This window comes from Calidris pugnax, unplaced genomic scaffold (genome assembly GCF_001431845.1).
Source record: "Calidris pugnax isolate Ruff unplaced genomic scaffold, ASM143184v1 scaffold294, whole genome shotgun sequence".
NCBI classification, from domain to species: Eukaryota; Metazoa; Chordata; class Aves; order Charadriiformes; family Scolopacidae; genus Calidris; species Calidris pugnax.
The window spans coordinates 1,989,258-2,001,662 of record NW_015094505.1 but is presented as its reverse complement, the minus strand read 5'-3'; the positions used below and the strand labels follow the sequence as shown (position 1 = coordinate 2,001,662).

The 12,405-nt window shown below is 40.6% G+C and overlaps 1 protein-coding gene across 10 annotated transcripts in view; it reads left to right on the top strand.

Annotated features, from left to right (window-relative positions):
- Positions 1-12,405, top strand: part of MAP7D3 (MAP7 domain containing 3) — a 50,025-nt gene that overhangs the window by 16,791 nt on the left and 20,829 nt on the right. For 7 of the 10 annotated variants that reach the window (XM_014963088.1, XM_014963082.1, XM_014963081.1 and 4 more), the window contains exons 4-7: positions 17-180; positions 3,023-3,137; positions 4,053-4,085; positions 10,903-11,004. In XM_014963088.1, coding sequence (XP_014818574.1) covers positions 17-180; positions 3,023-3,137; positions 4,053-4,085; positions 10,903-11,004 — 414 coding nt within the window. The remainder of the gene's footprint in view (positions 1-16; positions 181-3,022; positions 3,138-4,052; positions 4,086-10,902; positions 11,005-12,405) is intronic. The other 3 variants (XM_014963084.1, XM_014963090.1, XM_014963087.1) reach the window with 1 other exon arrangement.

Sequence of the window (12,405 nt, the reverse complement as noted above, 5' to 3'; positions counted from 1 at the left end):
TCTTAAAAATTTACAGCTGCCAAAGAGACACAAATCCTTGAAAAGGAGAGAAAAGCAAAACTCCAGTATGAAAAACAGTTAGAAGAAAGGCAGAGAAAGCTAAAGGAACAGAAGCAGAAAGAGGAGCAACGGAGGGCAGCAGTAGAAGAAAAGAGAAAACAGAAAATAGAGGAGGAAAAGGTACCATGTGTCAAAGTTTTAAAATTTTAAAGGAAGTCCTGCACTATTTTCCTACACTACTGTGCTCTGAAGTGGTATGAAATAGAGAGTTAAATGTTGAATGTGTTAGAATATGAAAGTCTTTTCCACATCTGTACAGTGGGCTATATAGACACATCCTCCCTCCCCATCCCAGCCTAGCTTTAACTATGCCTGAGGCACTCAGGACTTTAGGAGCTGTGGTTACTGTTTGGCCACTGGTTATTTTTCACATGAGCAAAAACCCCACCCCATATTCCTACATTTCTAGATTCCTTTCAGTGGACTTTGTAGATTCTGTTTGTAAATCAGCGTGAGTGACAGGGCTTAGACTTCCTTTAGTTCTCTGTCTTGCTTCCTGGGAGCCCAGCTGTTGCCTAGGAGGCTCACATTCTGTCACTTCTTCTAAATTGCGATTTATTGCTATATGTTGTGCAGTTAATAATGTTATCTGTGTCGTGACCATTTGCTGCTTTGAGCCATGTATTGACTGTTCTTACTTGGCTCTTTGCCTTTGCTTTGACTGCATAGACCAGCAGAGCGGTATTTGAGTTGTGGAGTTCATGGCAGGACTGAAAGAAGCTGGAAGTAGAAATAAATATGCCATCCCCTTTGAAGAGTAGGTCTGCTAGTGTGAATTAAATGTGGTGCAAGTTCTGAAGGGTTCATTTCCAGGATGTTGGCAGTAAAAGCATGACACACACATGTGCTTTCCTGAGGTAGTTGTAAGAGCTTGCTGTGGGTGATGGTGGAAGAGCCTGTAAGCCTGGCTGGCTGTTCCTGTGGAGTCCAGCTGTTGTTATATTGTTCTAGCAATACATCTTTTTTTACCCATTTTGATTGGCAGTATCCTACACTGGTGTTTGGTTATCTGTAATCAGCTTGTGGGTGTGTTCGCTTTGATATTCCATTTGAACTTCATGGAATAGTTTACATTGTTGAAGAACAAGGAGGAATATTTGGGTGGGCTGACGGCAGTCCAGTACAGTATCATCTCTAAGCAACTACTTTAAGCAAAAAGCATCCCTTATGCTTCAAGAAGTGTTTCCCCTAAGCCTATAGTACATTTATTCTTTTAATTTTGAGGATAGTGGGTCCGTTTTAAGTGGTTGCTGGGGTGAATAATCAAGGAAGACAAGGACTAGCCCATGAGTGTTTGAGTGGTGTTAACCTTGGCTTTTACTTGGTCCCTGGAGGAAAATTACCTTGTACGCAGAGTTATACGTAAAGAAACCAGCAGGAGGGAAAGTAGTGTTCACTTGACGTGTAAACCTTGTTTTCAACCACAAAGTGAAAACAGATCTTGACTTTTGTGCTCTGATGTTAGAAAATAATGACTTTTAAAGAAACTAAGCTATCATAGGGCAATGCTTGCCAGCCAGGAGTCATCTACCGTTGTAAATTTAGTAGATGGAAGTGCATGAAGAAACACATAACCTGTTACTTCAGCCAAGTCTTGTTTAATTAATCACCTTCCTTAGATAAAGTAGAAGCAGCAGCACAATAGCAAATACAGTGGAAAAAGAAATGGTTCTCTGCCTAAGAGAGTCTTGGAGACAGCTAGCCATGGCTGGGGTTGAGATACCTGGCTTCTCACAGTTACTCAGTTATTCTGTACAGCTTTGCAAATCATTATGTTGATGTCTTGAGCTGGTAACTGATTTCCTGTTGTTCATAAAGTGAAGCCTATGGCTCTAACTAGGACTTTGCAGAAATACCACACTGCAGATCCCTCCATGGAAGTACCATTGGCAGATTACATCATGTCTGGGTACTTTGGCATGTTAGGTAAACTCTAGTTCAGGGTTCTTTAACAGAGGGGAAGCTGATCTGCATATTTAAGCAAAACCTTTTAATTTTATCTTTTGTCAGTGAAAGGTATTCTTCCTCCCTACCTTCAAAGTTTACTTTGTCTGTTAAACACTGTGACTTTTTTCTAGTTTGTGTTGTGAATTGGTGTTGAAAGAAGGTGAAAGTGTTGTGTCCTCAAGAGAGAGAAGTGTATGGATAATGAGTCCCCGTGGCATCTTCCTGCAATGTATCAGCAGAAAATACTGCTTCAAAGGGTCACTTGGGATATGATTATTCCAGAAGAGAAATCTGTTGTTTACACATCTATGGAAACCTGGCTGATTATGGAGAAGAAACAGTCTACCATGGTTAGAGTTCGTCTTCGTGCACAAGAGGGGAAGGGAAGTTCCCACATGAGCAGTTCCTGGAGACAGAAGAGACAGTTTCTCTTGGTCTTCTTTGTCTTGTCTGCAGGTGTTGCTGAGGCCTGGACTTGAGTGGTCTTTTTTTGCTTCCTTTGGTCTTTTTGCAGTATTTCTGGTTTCCCTGTACCTCTATTAATGCCAGTATCTGTTAAGACTTGGGTTAGTGTTTGTGTAGTTCTCTGAAAATACAAATAACCTTATGTTTGGTATTTTACAATGGAGAATTTATAGCACCTTTTAGAAATAACTTCAGAATATAAATAGTTTAAAGGGTAAGCAATTGTTTTTGCTCAGTTTGAGATTCATCCCTATTTAGAAAATAAGTACTGCTGTTTACTGAATAGGAAATCGGTTTGGTGGCTATTTTAAGTAAAGAGTAGAATAGATTATCTGTGCTTTAGCTCAACCTAATCATGTTTGCAGTGTTTTGGAATCTTTAATTGCCCTTAACATTCTTTGCATGATAGTTTTTGTAACAAAATCTTGTTACAGTATGGGTAAAACTGATTTTAAATTGTACTGAGGAAAAAAAAAAATCTATATTTTGACTTGTGGCATAGTTGTGTTTTACAGTTCTATGGCTTCATAGAAGTGTTGTTTGATGATAGGAGCGATATGAAGCCGTTATGCATCGTACCTTGGAACGGAATCAGCGACTGGAAACAAGACAGAAGAGATGGTCTTGGGGAGGGTCTGTAACTCCGGATTCAGAGAGCAAAACAGGTAAGTAGCACCTTTTCTAGCATGGCTAAAATCACAGGATACTATGTATGACCACTGGCAGGTGCAGCACTGTTCAGAGGAATCTGGGCATCCTTTTCCATCTTGGATCTTACAACAGGATCTGCAGATAGCTCTTGGGGAAAAATTCATATCTGTGCTTGTTCTGAAATGCTGCTCAGACTTAGGGCTGGTTTTGACTTTGGGAAGGGCTGAGAGAAGCCATGTAAGAAATACACCACCTGGCAGCATTGGAATGCCAACCCTGAAGCACCAGAGCAGGGGAATCGTAATGTATAACGATAAAATAATTTCGAGTCCTTCAAATGCAGTATGTATAACAGTGTGCTCACTGATGATAAAGAGAACAAAAAAATCCCACCCAGTTGAACTGTAATATTACATCTAAAATGTTTTAAACACGCCCTTAGAGTTACCGAATGCTAACCAATTATTTGAAGCACCAGTAAGGTGATGCAGCGGGCAGTGTCTGAGCTTTTCAGAGAATAGGTTCTATTCAGTGCTCTTTAATTTGAGCTCAGATTGTTTTCTGTTTCACACAATTAGCTGTTTCTGCTTGTAAACATTCTGAAATCATGCCAGCAAATCAGGACAGTGGTGGAAGGGTTCTTTTCGTGTAGTACCTAACTGCGAGAGCCCGCCAAGGTGTAACTTAACATAAACCAAAAAATGCTTCAATTCAGACTATCTTCTGAATTGGTGGAATTGTGCCAAGTGTGTTTTAGTACTGTCTTCTGTCAGATTGAGTGTTGACTTTTAAGCGTTTATTCATAACATGTTTGAAAGTGCTTTGGTATAAATCACCATTATGATATCCAGCTTCCCCATTTTTTGGTTAACTTGCAGTGTTTGCTATTTGACTTTATGACTTAGCTTACAAACTTTCTTCTCCTGCAGAACAGCAGACCGCAGATGAAGGTGGAACTGGTGGTATTGATCTCTAAAATGTTCTTTTTCCTGTTGTTTCACACTCACTACTAACCTTTTAAACTTGAGTTCTTGTTTCTCTGAAACCGAGGAAAACTGTCATCTTATAGATCTTTTCCTGGATCTTGGCCAGCTGTGAACAAATGTGGTCCCTAAGTAGAAAGCAGCTCCCTCTACGTTTTTATCTGTCCCTCCCAGCTAATTAAACTGCAGCTTAAATCATGGCATCCTGAGGGAATTTTCAGGGATAGGATATGTGCATTTGGGTTTTTAAAGATGACTGGATACAGCATGAGGGAGAAGAGGAGAAATTCTTAGTGGAATGTATTTGAATATAAATTAGTTCAATAGTCTAAGGGTTTTGGTTTTTTTAAGGGCAATTTTGAACCATTTCATTGTTTCCTAACTTGAACAAAGTACATGGTAGGGCTTGGTTTGTTTTCTTTCTGCTTTGTCTTACCAGCAATTGCAGTAACATTTGCAAAATCAAATGATACTTCGCTGAAACTTTGTGAAGGGCCCTTTTGTGCAGTTTGATACTTTTTCCATGAAGGGTTTTGCAGAATCAGATCTGTCCAATCATCTAAACATTCTATATATTAAATGTGTTTTTGTTGGATTTCTGGCACTTCCCAGTGCACAGACTGAGCCATTCATAGAAATGCTTTGGATCACTGATACATTTGTCAAGGCTATATGTTTAATAAGCAAAATTATTTCTTGTAGCTCTCAGCCCTCAGCTGAGACCCAGCTAAATGTGAATTCTGAAAATCTGTGCATGCTCACAGCATTACTAATTCAATACAGCTGTCTCCTAATCCTGACAATATGAGACTTGAAAATGCAATGGAAGTCTGGCTGGGTATGATTTAACTACTGTGGCTTATTCTGGCAACACAGCAGAAGCATGTGCATTTTATTTAACTTCACTCTTCCCTTTCTCTGCACAGCACGAATCCCTGATTTTCTCCAAAATTAGTCAGTTTGACAGGATTGGTTTACCTGTTTAACATGTGTTCCTTGGATACATATATAAATCCAATTACTGTATTCCATGTTACCAAATGTCATTTAACCTTGAAACTAGGAAAACACATTTGCCTTAAAAGTTAGGAAAGTACTATTTTTTTCCTTCTCTATTCTTTTGTACCTTATCTAATTTTCAAGCTAAACTTTATAACAAACATAAAATAATGTCTTTTGCTCTCTCCTCACTTATGCAAGCAAATGAGTCTTGTCTGTCCTTTTGATCATGGAGGAAGCCTTGAATCATGGTGCTGCTGAAGCATGTTAAAAATAGTGTTTCCAACAAACATGCTCCTGATGTAAAAATAGGGACTTAGGCTGTACCTTATGCATCATAAAGTACCAACAGGAGGAGCAGATAAGTTTGTCTGCTGTCAATCAATTTGAATAACTTGGCACCAGTTTTGAAAAAACAAACAGATAATGCAGCATTTAATCAAGACACTTGTGCATCCACAGCGTTTGAAATCTGTGTTCATCCTTATGTTGAGGATTCAAACGTACAGCTCTCTTACCTGGGCTGGGTGATGTGAAACTGGGATTGGATTCATGTTTCTCATATTTATTCCCACTTCAGAATTGTCCTTAGTTTTTTAACTGTCTGGAAGCTCATCACTTAATTGTTATTTAAAATCTACCCAAACCATGTAGGATGCCTAAGTGTAGCCAGATTTCTAAAAAAAAACCCTTATTTGGTCCCTTTCACCTTATATTTGCAAAATTGCTGGAAAGACAATAATTACTTCTGGATTTCTGAAAAATGACCCCAGATGAGCTCTGCTACATTGTCATTGTGGCTGAGTAGTGCACCTTCTCTAACAGCCCATCTAGAGCAAGTTTCAATACAATATTGTTTTTCACCATTGGTTTCTGTGGCAGATTTGGGCTTAAAGGCTCCATTTCTTAAAATGAAAACCATTAGGGGAACAGATTTCAAATACTCTTTATGTTATTTTAGGACTAAAGGCTTTCTTGTCTGTTGTATTGCTGTGCAAAAAAAATCAATAATATAAATTCACACGTTTTTCCATGAACTGGCTGTGTCAACAGCAATATTTAGGAATATTGCCTAGTAAAGCAGCACTTGTGGGTGATAAAGGTAGTGCGCTCTGAGAAGGAAGCCCCATATAATTGAACATTTCATCAGCCTTTCTGCATTTATGTACAGAATGTGATTCATTGAGGCTGCTCCAAGTACCCCACTGATGGCCTGAAATTTAAAAAAGTGATGAAAGCCCCAGAGTCAGGCATTACATTAATGCCATTGCTGTCAGTGCAAAGATGAAATGTGCAGGGTGTGGGGCTGCCAAGAGAAATTGCAGGGCTGTGTAATAAAGCATCCTTGATGACAAAGTCCTTGTAAATGAGGGAGGTTTAGTGATGACTGAACAAAACTAAACGTTCAGGTGCATTTATAGTGGAGACATGCTATTAGAATAGAAATTGGGCTGCCAGAGTCACTCCTTTCTAAATAAAGAGCTTCCTTCTCCTGGTAGAAATTTGGAAGGTACTAAGAGACAGATAAAATTAGGCTAAATTAAATAAGATATCCAGCCTTGGGTAGGCAGTGCTTCAGCACCCTCTCTCAGTGAAGCTCAGAAGCTGGGCTGAGAGCTGCTCTCTCTAGTCACGATTTTCTGGAGATACCCTGTTTCCCAGCTCCTTACCCCATTGCAAGCCTTCCTCCAGGGCAGTCATACCCTTTATTTGGCTTTGCTGCTTCCATTTGTTTTCACTCTTCTATTAAAAACAATGTAGACGTTTGGTGTTGTGTGGGATGCTATATGCTTCTTCCGTTTAGAATCCCTTGATGTAAGTAATTTAACTTTCCCCCAAAAATACAAGAGAGTAATTTACCTATGTAACCAGACTGCTTTACTCAAGACTATCCTGTCTGTCTTTTAAAGCTTTTTTTCTTTGTGAGTTGTCCAAAGCTTTCAGGTTTACAGAATGTCTCTTGTGGTCGAAGTAGGGAAAAAGTTAAGGCCATCTGATCATATATTTGCAAAAGTATTGATCAAAAAAGCATTGACTTCTTAGGATCTTAATTTTTTTCTGGAAAAAGAAAACTCCTTTATCAATTGGATTTTTAAGTCATAGCTTAATGCCCTCTTTTTCCCTGTAAAATAGAAACTGATGCTGGAGTTTGGCTGAACAGTCATATATAGACTGTCATTTTCTCTTGTGAATCTTCTAGTAGAAGTTTCATCCCTTGTCTCTTTACTGAACAGCACAGCCCACCTCCAGAACTTATAAACTTGCTGGAAAATTGCTTTGCTCAGTGTGATTTTTTTTTGCCCTCTGGATCTTAGTATGTGATAGACCCAATCTCAGATTTCATGCAAGAGCTAGTTTGAACAATATGAACAGTATCAAGGTGTAGCAAAGGTATGCTGTAGAAAAATTAGAAGGGCAAAAGTCCAAGGAGAACTTAACTTGGCAACAACAGTTAAAGATAATAAGAGCTTTTTTCAATATATCAATAAAAAAAGGAAGGCTAGGGAAAATGTGGGCCTGCTGATGAATGAGGTGGGTGCCTTGGTGGTGGAAGACACAGAGAAGGCGGAGTTGCTGAATGTCTTCTTTGCTTCAGTCTTCACTGCCAAAGCTGGCCCTCGTGAATCCCAGACCCTGGAGACAAGGGAGAGGGTCTGGAGAGAGGAAGACTTTCCCTCTGTTGGGGAGCACTGGGTTAGAGACCACCTGGCCAAACTAGACATCCACCAGTCCATGGGCCCTGATGGGATGCACCCACAAGTGCTGAGGGAACTGGTGCATGTTATTGCTAAGCCACTATCATTTTTGAGATATCTTGGAGAACAGAAGTGCCTGAGGACTGGAGGAAGGCAAATATCGCACCAGTCCACAAAAAGGGCAAGAAGGAGGACCCAGGGAACTACAGGCCAATTAGTCTCACCTCTGTACCAGGAAAGTAATGGAGCGGCTCGTGCTGGACGTCATCTCCAAACACATTGAAGATCAAGAAGTTATCGGTATTGGTCAACACGGATTTACCAAGGGTAAATCATGCTTGACCAATCTGATAGCCTTCTATGATGTTGTAACTGGTTGGCTAGATGAAGGGAGAGCAGCAGATGTCATCTACTTTGACTTCGCAAGGCTTTTGACACTGTCTCCTGTAACATTCTCATTAGAAAATTAAGGAAGTGTGGGATAGATGAGGGGGCAGTGAGGTGAATTGAGTCCTGGTTGTGTGACAGGACTCAGAGAGTTCTAATTAATGGAGCAGGGTCAAGTTGGAGGCCTGTGACCAGTGGTGTCCTTCAGGGGTCAATACTTGGCCCAGTCCTGTTCAACATATTCATAAATGACCTGGACGAGGGGACAGAGTGTATCCTCAGCAAGTTTGCTGATGATACCAAATTAGGAGGGCTGGTTGACACCCCAGAGGGCTGTGCTGCCATCCAGCGCGACCTGAACAGGCTGGAGAGCTGGGCAGAGAAGAACCTCATGAGGTTCAACAAGGACAAGTGTAGGGTCCTTCACCTGGGGAGGAAGAACCCCAGGCACCAATACAGGTCAGGGATGGATCTTCGGAGAAGCACTACTGAGGAGAAAGATCTGAGAGTCCTGGTAGATAGCACACTTTCCATGCACCAGCAATGTGCCCTTGTTGCCAAGAGGGCCAATGGAATCCTGGGCTGCATAGGAAAGAGTGTGGCCAGTAGGTCGAGGGAGGTCATTCTCCCTTTCTACGCTGGTGAGGCCACAACTGGAATACTGCATTTAGTTCTGGGCTCCCCAGTTCAAGAGGAACAGGGAACTACTGGAGAGAGTCCAGCATAGAGCAACTAAGGTGATTAAGGGATTGGAGCATCTCCCTTACGAGGAAAGGCTCAAGGAGCTGGGACTCTTTAGCCTGGACAAGCGAAGACTGAGGGGAGACCTTATTTATGTTTATAAGTATCTAAAGAGTGAGTTGAAGGATGTTGGAGCTGGACTCTTTTCAGTGGTTTCCAGCAATAGGACAAGGGGCAACAGGCTCAAGCTGGAATATAGGAAGTTCCATTCAAATATGAGAAAAAACTTCTTTACAGTGAGGGTGGCAGAGCCCTGGAACAGGCTGCCCAGGGAGGTCATGGAGTCCCCTTCTCTGGAGATCTTCAAGACCCACCTGGATGCAGTCCTGAGTAATGTGCTCTAAGCGTTCCTGCTTTAGCAGGGGAGTTGGACCAGATTATCTCTAGAGGTCCCTTCCAACTCTGACAATTCCATGATTCTGTGAACCAAGAGGAATTTGTACGGGGCGTCTCCGTGATGTTTGAAAGCCTTTGACCACACGCTTGAGCTCCGGCAGGAGCCAGGCTTTCTTTTGAAGAGCAGACGCTAGAGGGTAGTCTTTCCCTTTGAAAACACCAAAATACATGAATTATGAGTTTCCTGGGTTTCGTATATAAAAGCTCTCAAGGCTGTTTTAGTTATCCCAGTACTCAAGCTTCATTCATAAAGTGCCTTTCGTTTGATTTTGGTTTGTTATGTTGGGAAAGTATCCACTAAGCTCAGAACCTCATTTCTGAACTAGATTCAATAGATCCCCCTTTCTCCCTCTCACCCCGTGGGGACTTTGCTCTTGTTCACTGTGACAAGAGCCTGCTGCTTTTGCAGCTTCAGCTCAAAAATGTGGTTCCCGCTTGCCATGGTTTTGTGGGAAGCGAAGCCTTGGGCTGGGTACATAGCACAGGGCAGGGCTGTCCCTAAGGAATCCTGGCGCTTGCCATAAGGAGCTGCTATAGATGCTGGCCAAAGGGAAAAGATGCTCCCTTGGTGGTGAGTAGCACCGCTTTTTCCTTTGGCACTTATGCACTAATGAGTTCACATTAATCACCTTTGCTGTCAAATATGCCAGCAAAATCAATTACTTATGTTTGATGTATGTAATTTCTTGTGTTTATGAGGCTAGCCCGCACTACTTTGTGTGCATTGCTGTTTTTTGCTTATTGAGTTTCTGTAGCAACAGGTACATGCTTTTCCAAGGCTTTTACACTCTGGGGTAGTGTCATCCTGAAAGTACATTGTTTGAAATTTAAAAGCGAGTATTTATGCGGCTTGTAGTAAACTTGAAATTTTGCTATGTGAGATGTGACTTTTATGTATATATATGCATTTGTCTATATACACATACCAAAAAAAAAAAAGCTGCTTGTGGCAGCTTTTTTTCAGAAGAGTTAGAAAACTAGCAGAAAATGTGAATGTAAGGGATAGCTTTTTTTGAAAAAAAATCAGAAATTTCTAAATTAGAGCAAGCCTTGGGAAGTAATTGGAAATAGGAGTGCTTCCTTGCCTTTCCTCAGGACTTGCTTTTTAGCCCTCCAAAAGCATTTCTTTTGGTTTTGTTACTAGTGATTAAAAAACTGTTTTGACATATGTATATGGAAGAAACAAAGAAAGAAATTGTTACTTTTGTTAATTGTTAACAAAATTGTTAATTTTGTTGTTACTTTCTTTGTCTTGCCAGTCTAGTAACACACAATGTGAGTAGCTTTTGTCTTTACACGTTAGGAGCACAAGGTTTAAAAATCACCTGTTTGCATATATATGCCTAAAATCTTGGCATCACTCCACTAAAACTAAATGCCTTTTCTGTGCACGTTCAAACTGGTGCTAATTGTATCAAATCTGTTTAAAGGGGGGGAAAAATATCTCTGTTTCTCATTAAGCAAAACTAGAAACAGCTTTCAGGATGCAATACCTCCAAAGTTAGCTCACAGCGATGTGTGAAAGGTTCTTCCTTGGGTGCGATGTTGAATTCTAAAGTTGTTGCTTCTTTACACAGCCAGCAAACGGTCCACCTCCACAGCAAACCTCAAACAGACAGAAGCTGTCATGAATAAACAGTTGTCGTCATCTGCCGCACTTTTAAACGCCTCTGATCGAAGTAAGTGTTTGGGTGTCTCTGCTGGTAGCAGGGTCCTGCTTAGCTGTTACTTGGGGAGGAGACAGAAGGTGGAACGATACTCCACTTCCTCCCTTGCTCTGTAACTCTCTTCATGTTTTGATCTCAAATGCATTTCATGCAATTTGTTAATCCAGCTTGACTGTTCAGGGCTTTGACCCAGTTGATGTGAGCTCTGTTAAAGGAGAAGAGTAACGGTAAAGATTGCTGTTCTTTTTAATTCTTATTTCTGTAATTGTTTCACTGAAGTTGAATCTTGGTGAATGATGATTCACAAATCATTTCACATCATCTTTGCGGGTTTGCATGCCTTAAATCACACCCTAAAATTTCAGCAAAATAAAAATAGTACAAAAATAAAGTTTTCCTTGTTCTGTTAGACAGCTTCAATCATTTGATTGCCTCTGGGAAGGAAAAAATCAATGTAGTTTTGATATTTTTCTGTTGTGCCAGTCCTGTACTCTGTAGACACATACTTTCTTTTTAGTATTAGAATTCTGACTTAACCAAATAGAGAAGGATGCATGAACATCTCTTGACACCCCTGGGAGTTTTTTGGGTGGAAAGAGGTGATTTTGTTTTGACCTGGAGTTCGAGAATTATTATAGCCATAGCGTGTAGCTCTGACATCATTTCCTAGCCCAATAAAGTAGTGTAAGCTTGATGCTGAATCTCAAATTACGCATTTCTTAAAATGTTAATGTACACCACTGCTTGTGAGCATGCTGGGTTACTTACTGTGCCAATACTATCAAGGAATGGAAACGGCCTGGAAGCCAGCTATTCCTGTGGTTATTTGTTTTATAAAGACTTTCTGAGAGTGTTTGCACTCTAGAAATCCTCTACCAATTTCTGTGGCTTCCAGCATTATTTTGAATTGCAGCTTTGGGGTGGATGAGGCTGCTGACTGTGGCGTGTCATGTTTAAAATGTGCAAAACCCACTAGTCTTATCAGGGATGCAGAGGATGGGATAGATCCCTGGTTTTCCCACTCTCTGATAAACCTGCTATATGTGCAAGCCTCCTCCCCTCTGCCCTGTCCCGATACATGTCAACTACTTACAGAGAGGAAATGGGAAACAGACTTTATAGAATGTTACATCAAGACCATCCTGTAAATTATGGCAATCTCCCTTCTCCAAATAAAAAAAAAACCAAAAAAAAAACAAATTACAACACAGAAGGAATTGTCCTAATCTAATTGTTTAGAAAAATAAAAATTATTTGCATGAGTGCATATCAGCTTATTTTAGTCTGAGATTTCCTTGTGGGGAATCTTCCCAGTGTTTCATAGGGGCTTGCCTGTATGCCAAATGTTGTGTTTTGGTTTTTTTTCCCCAAAATGATGAAAAGCAAGAGCTGTTTAATACAAATACAAGTTCA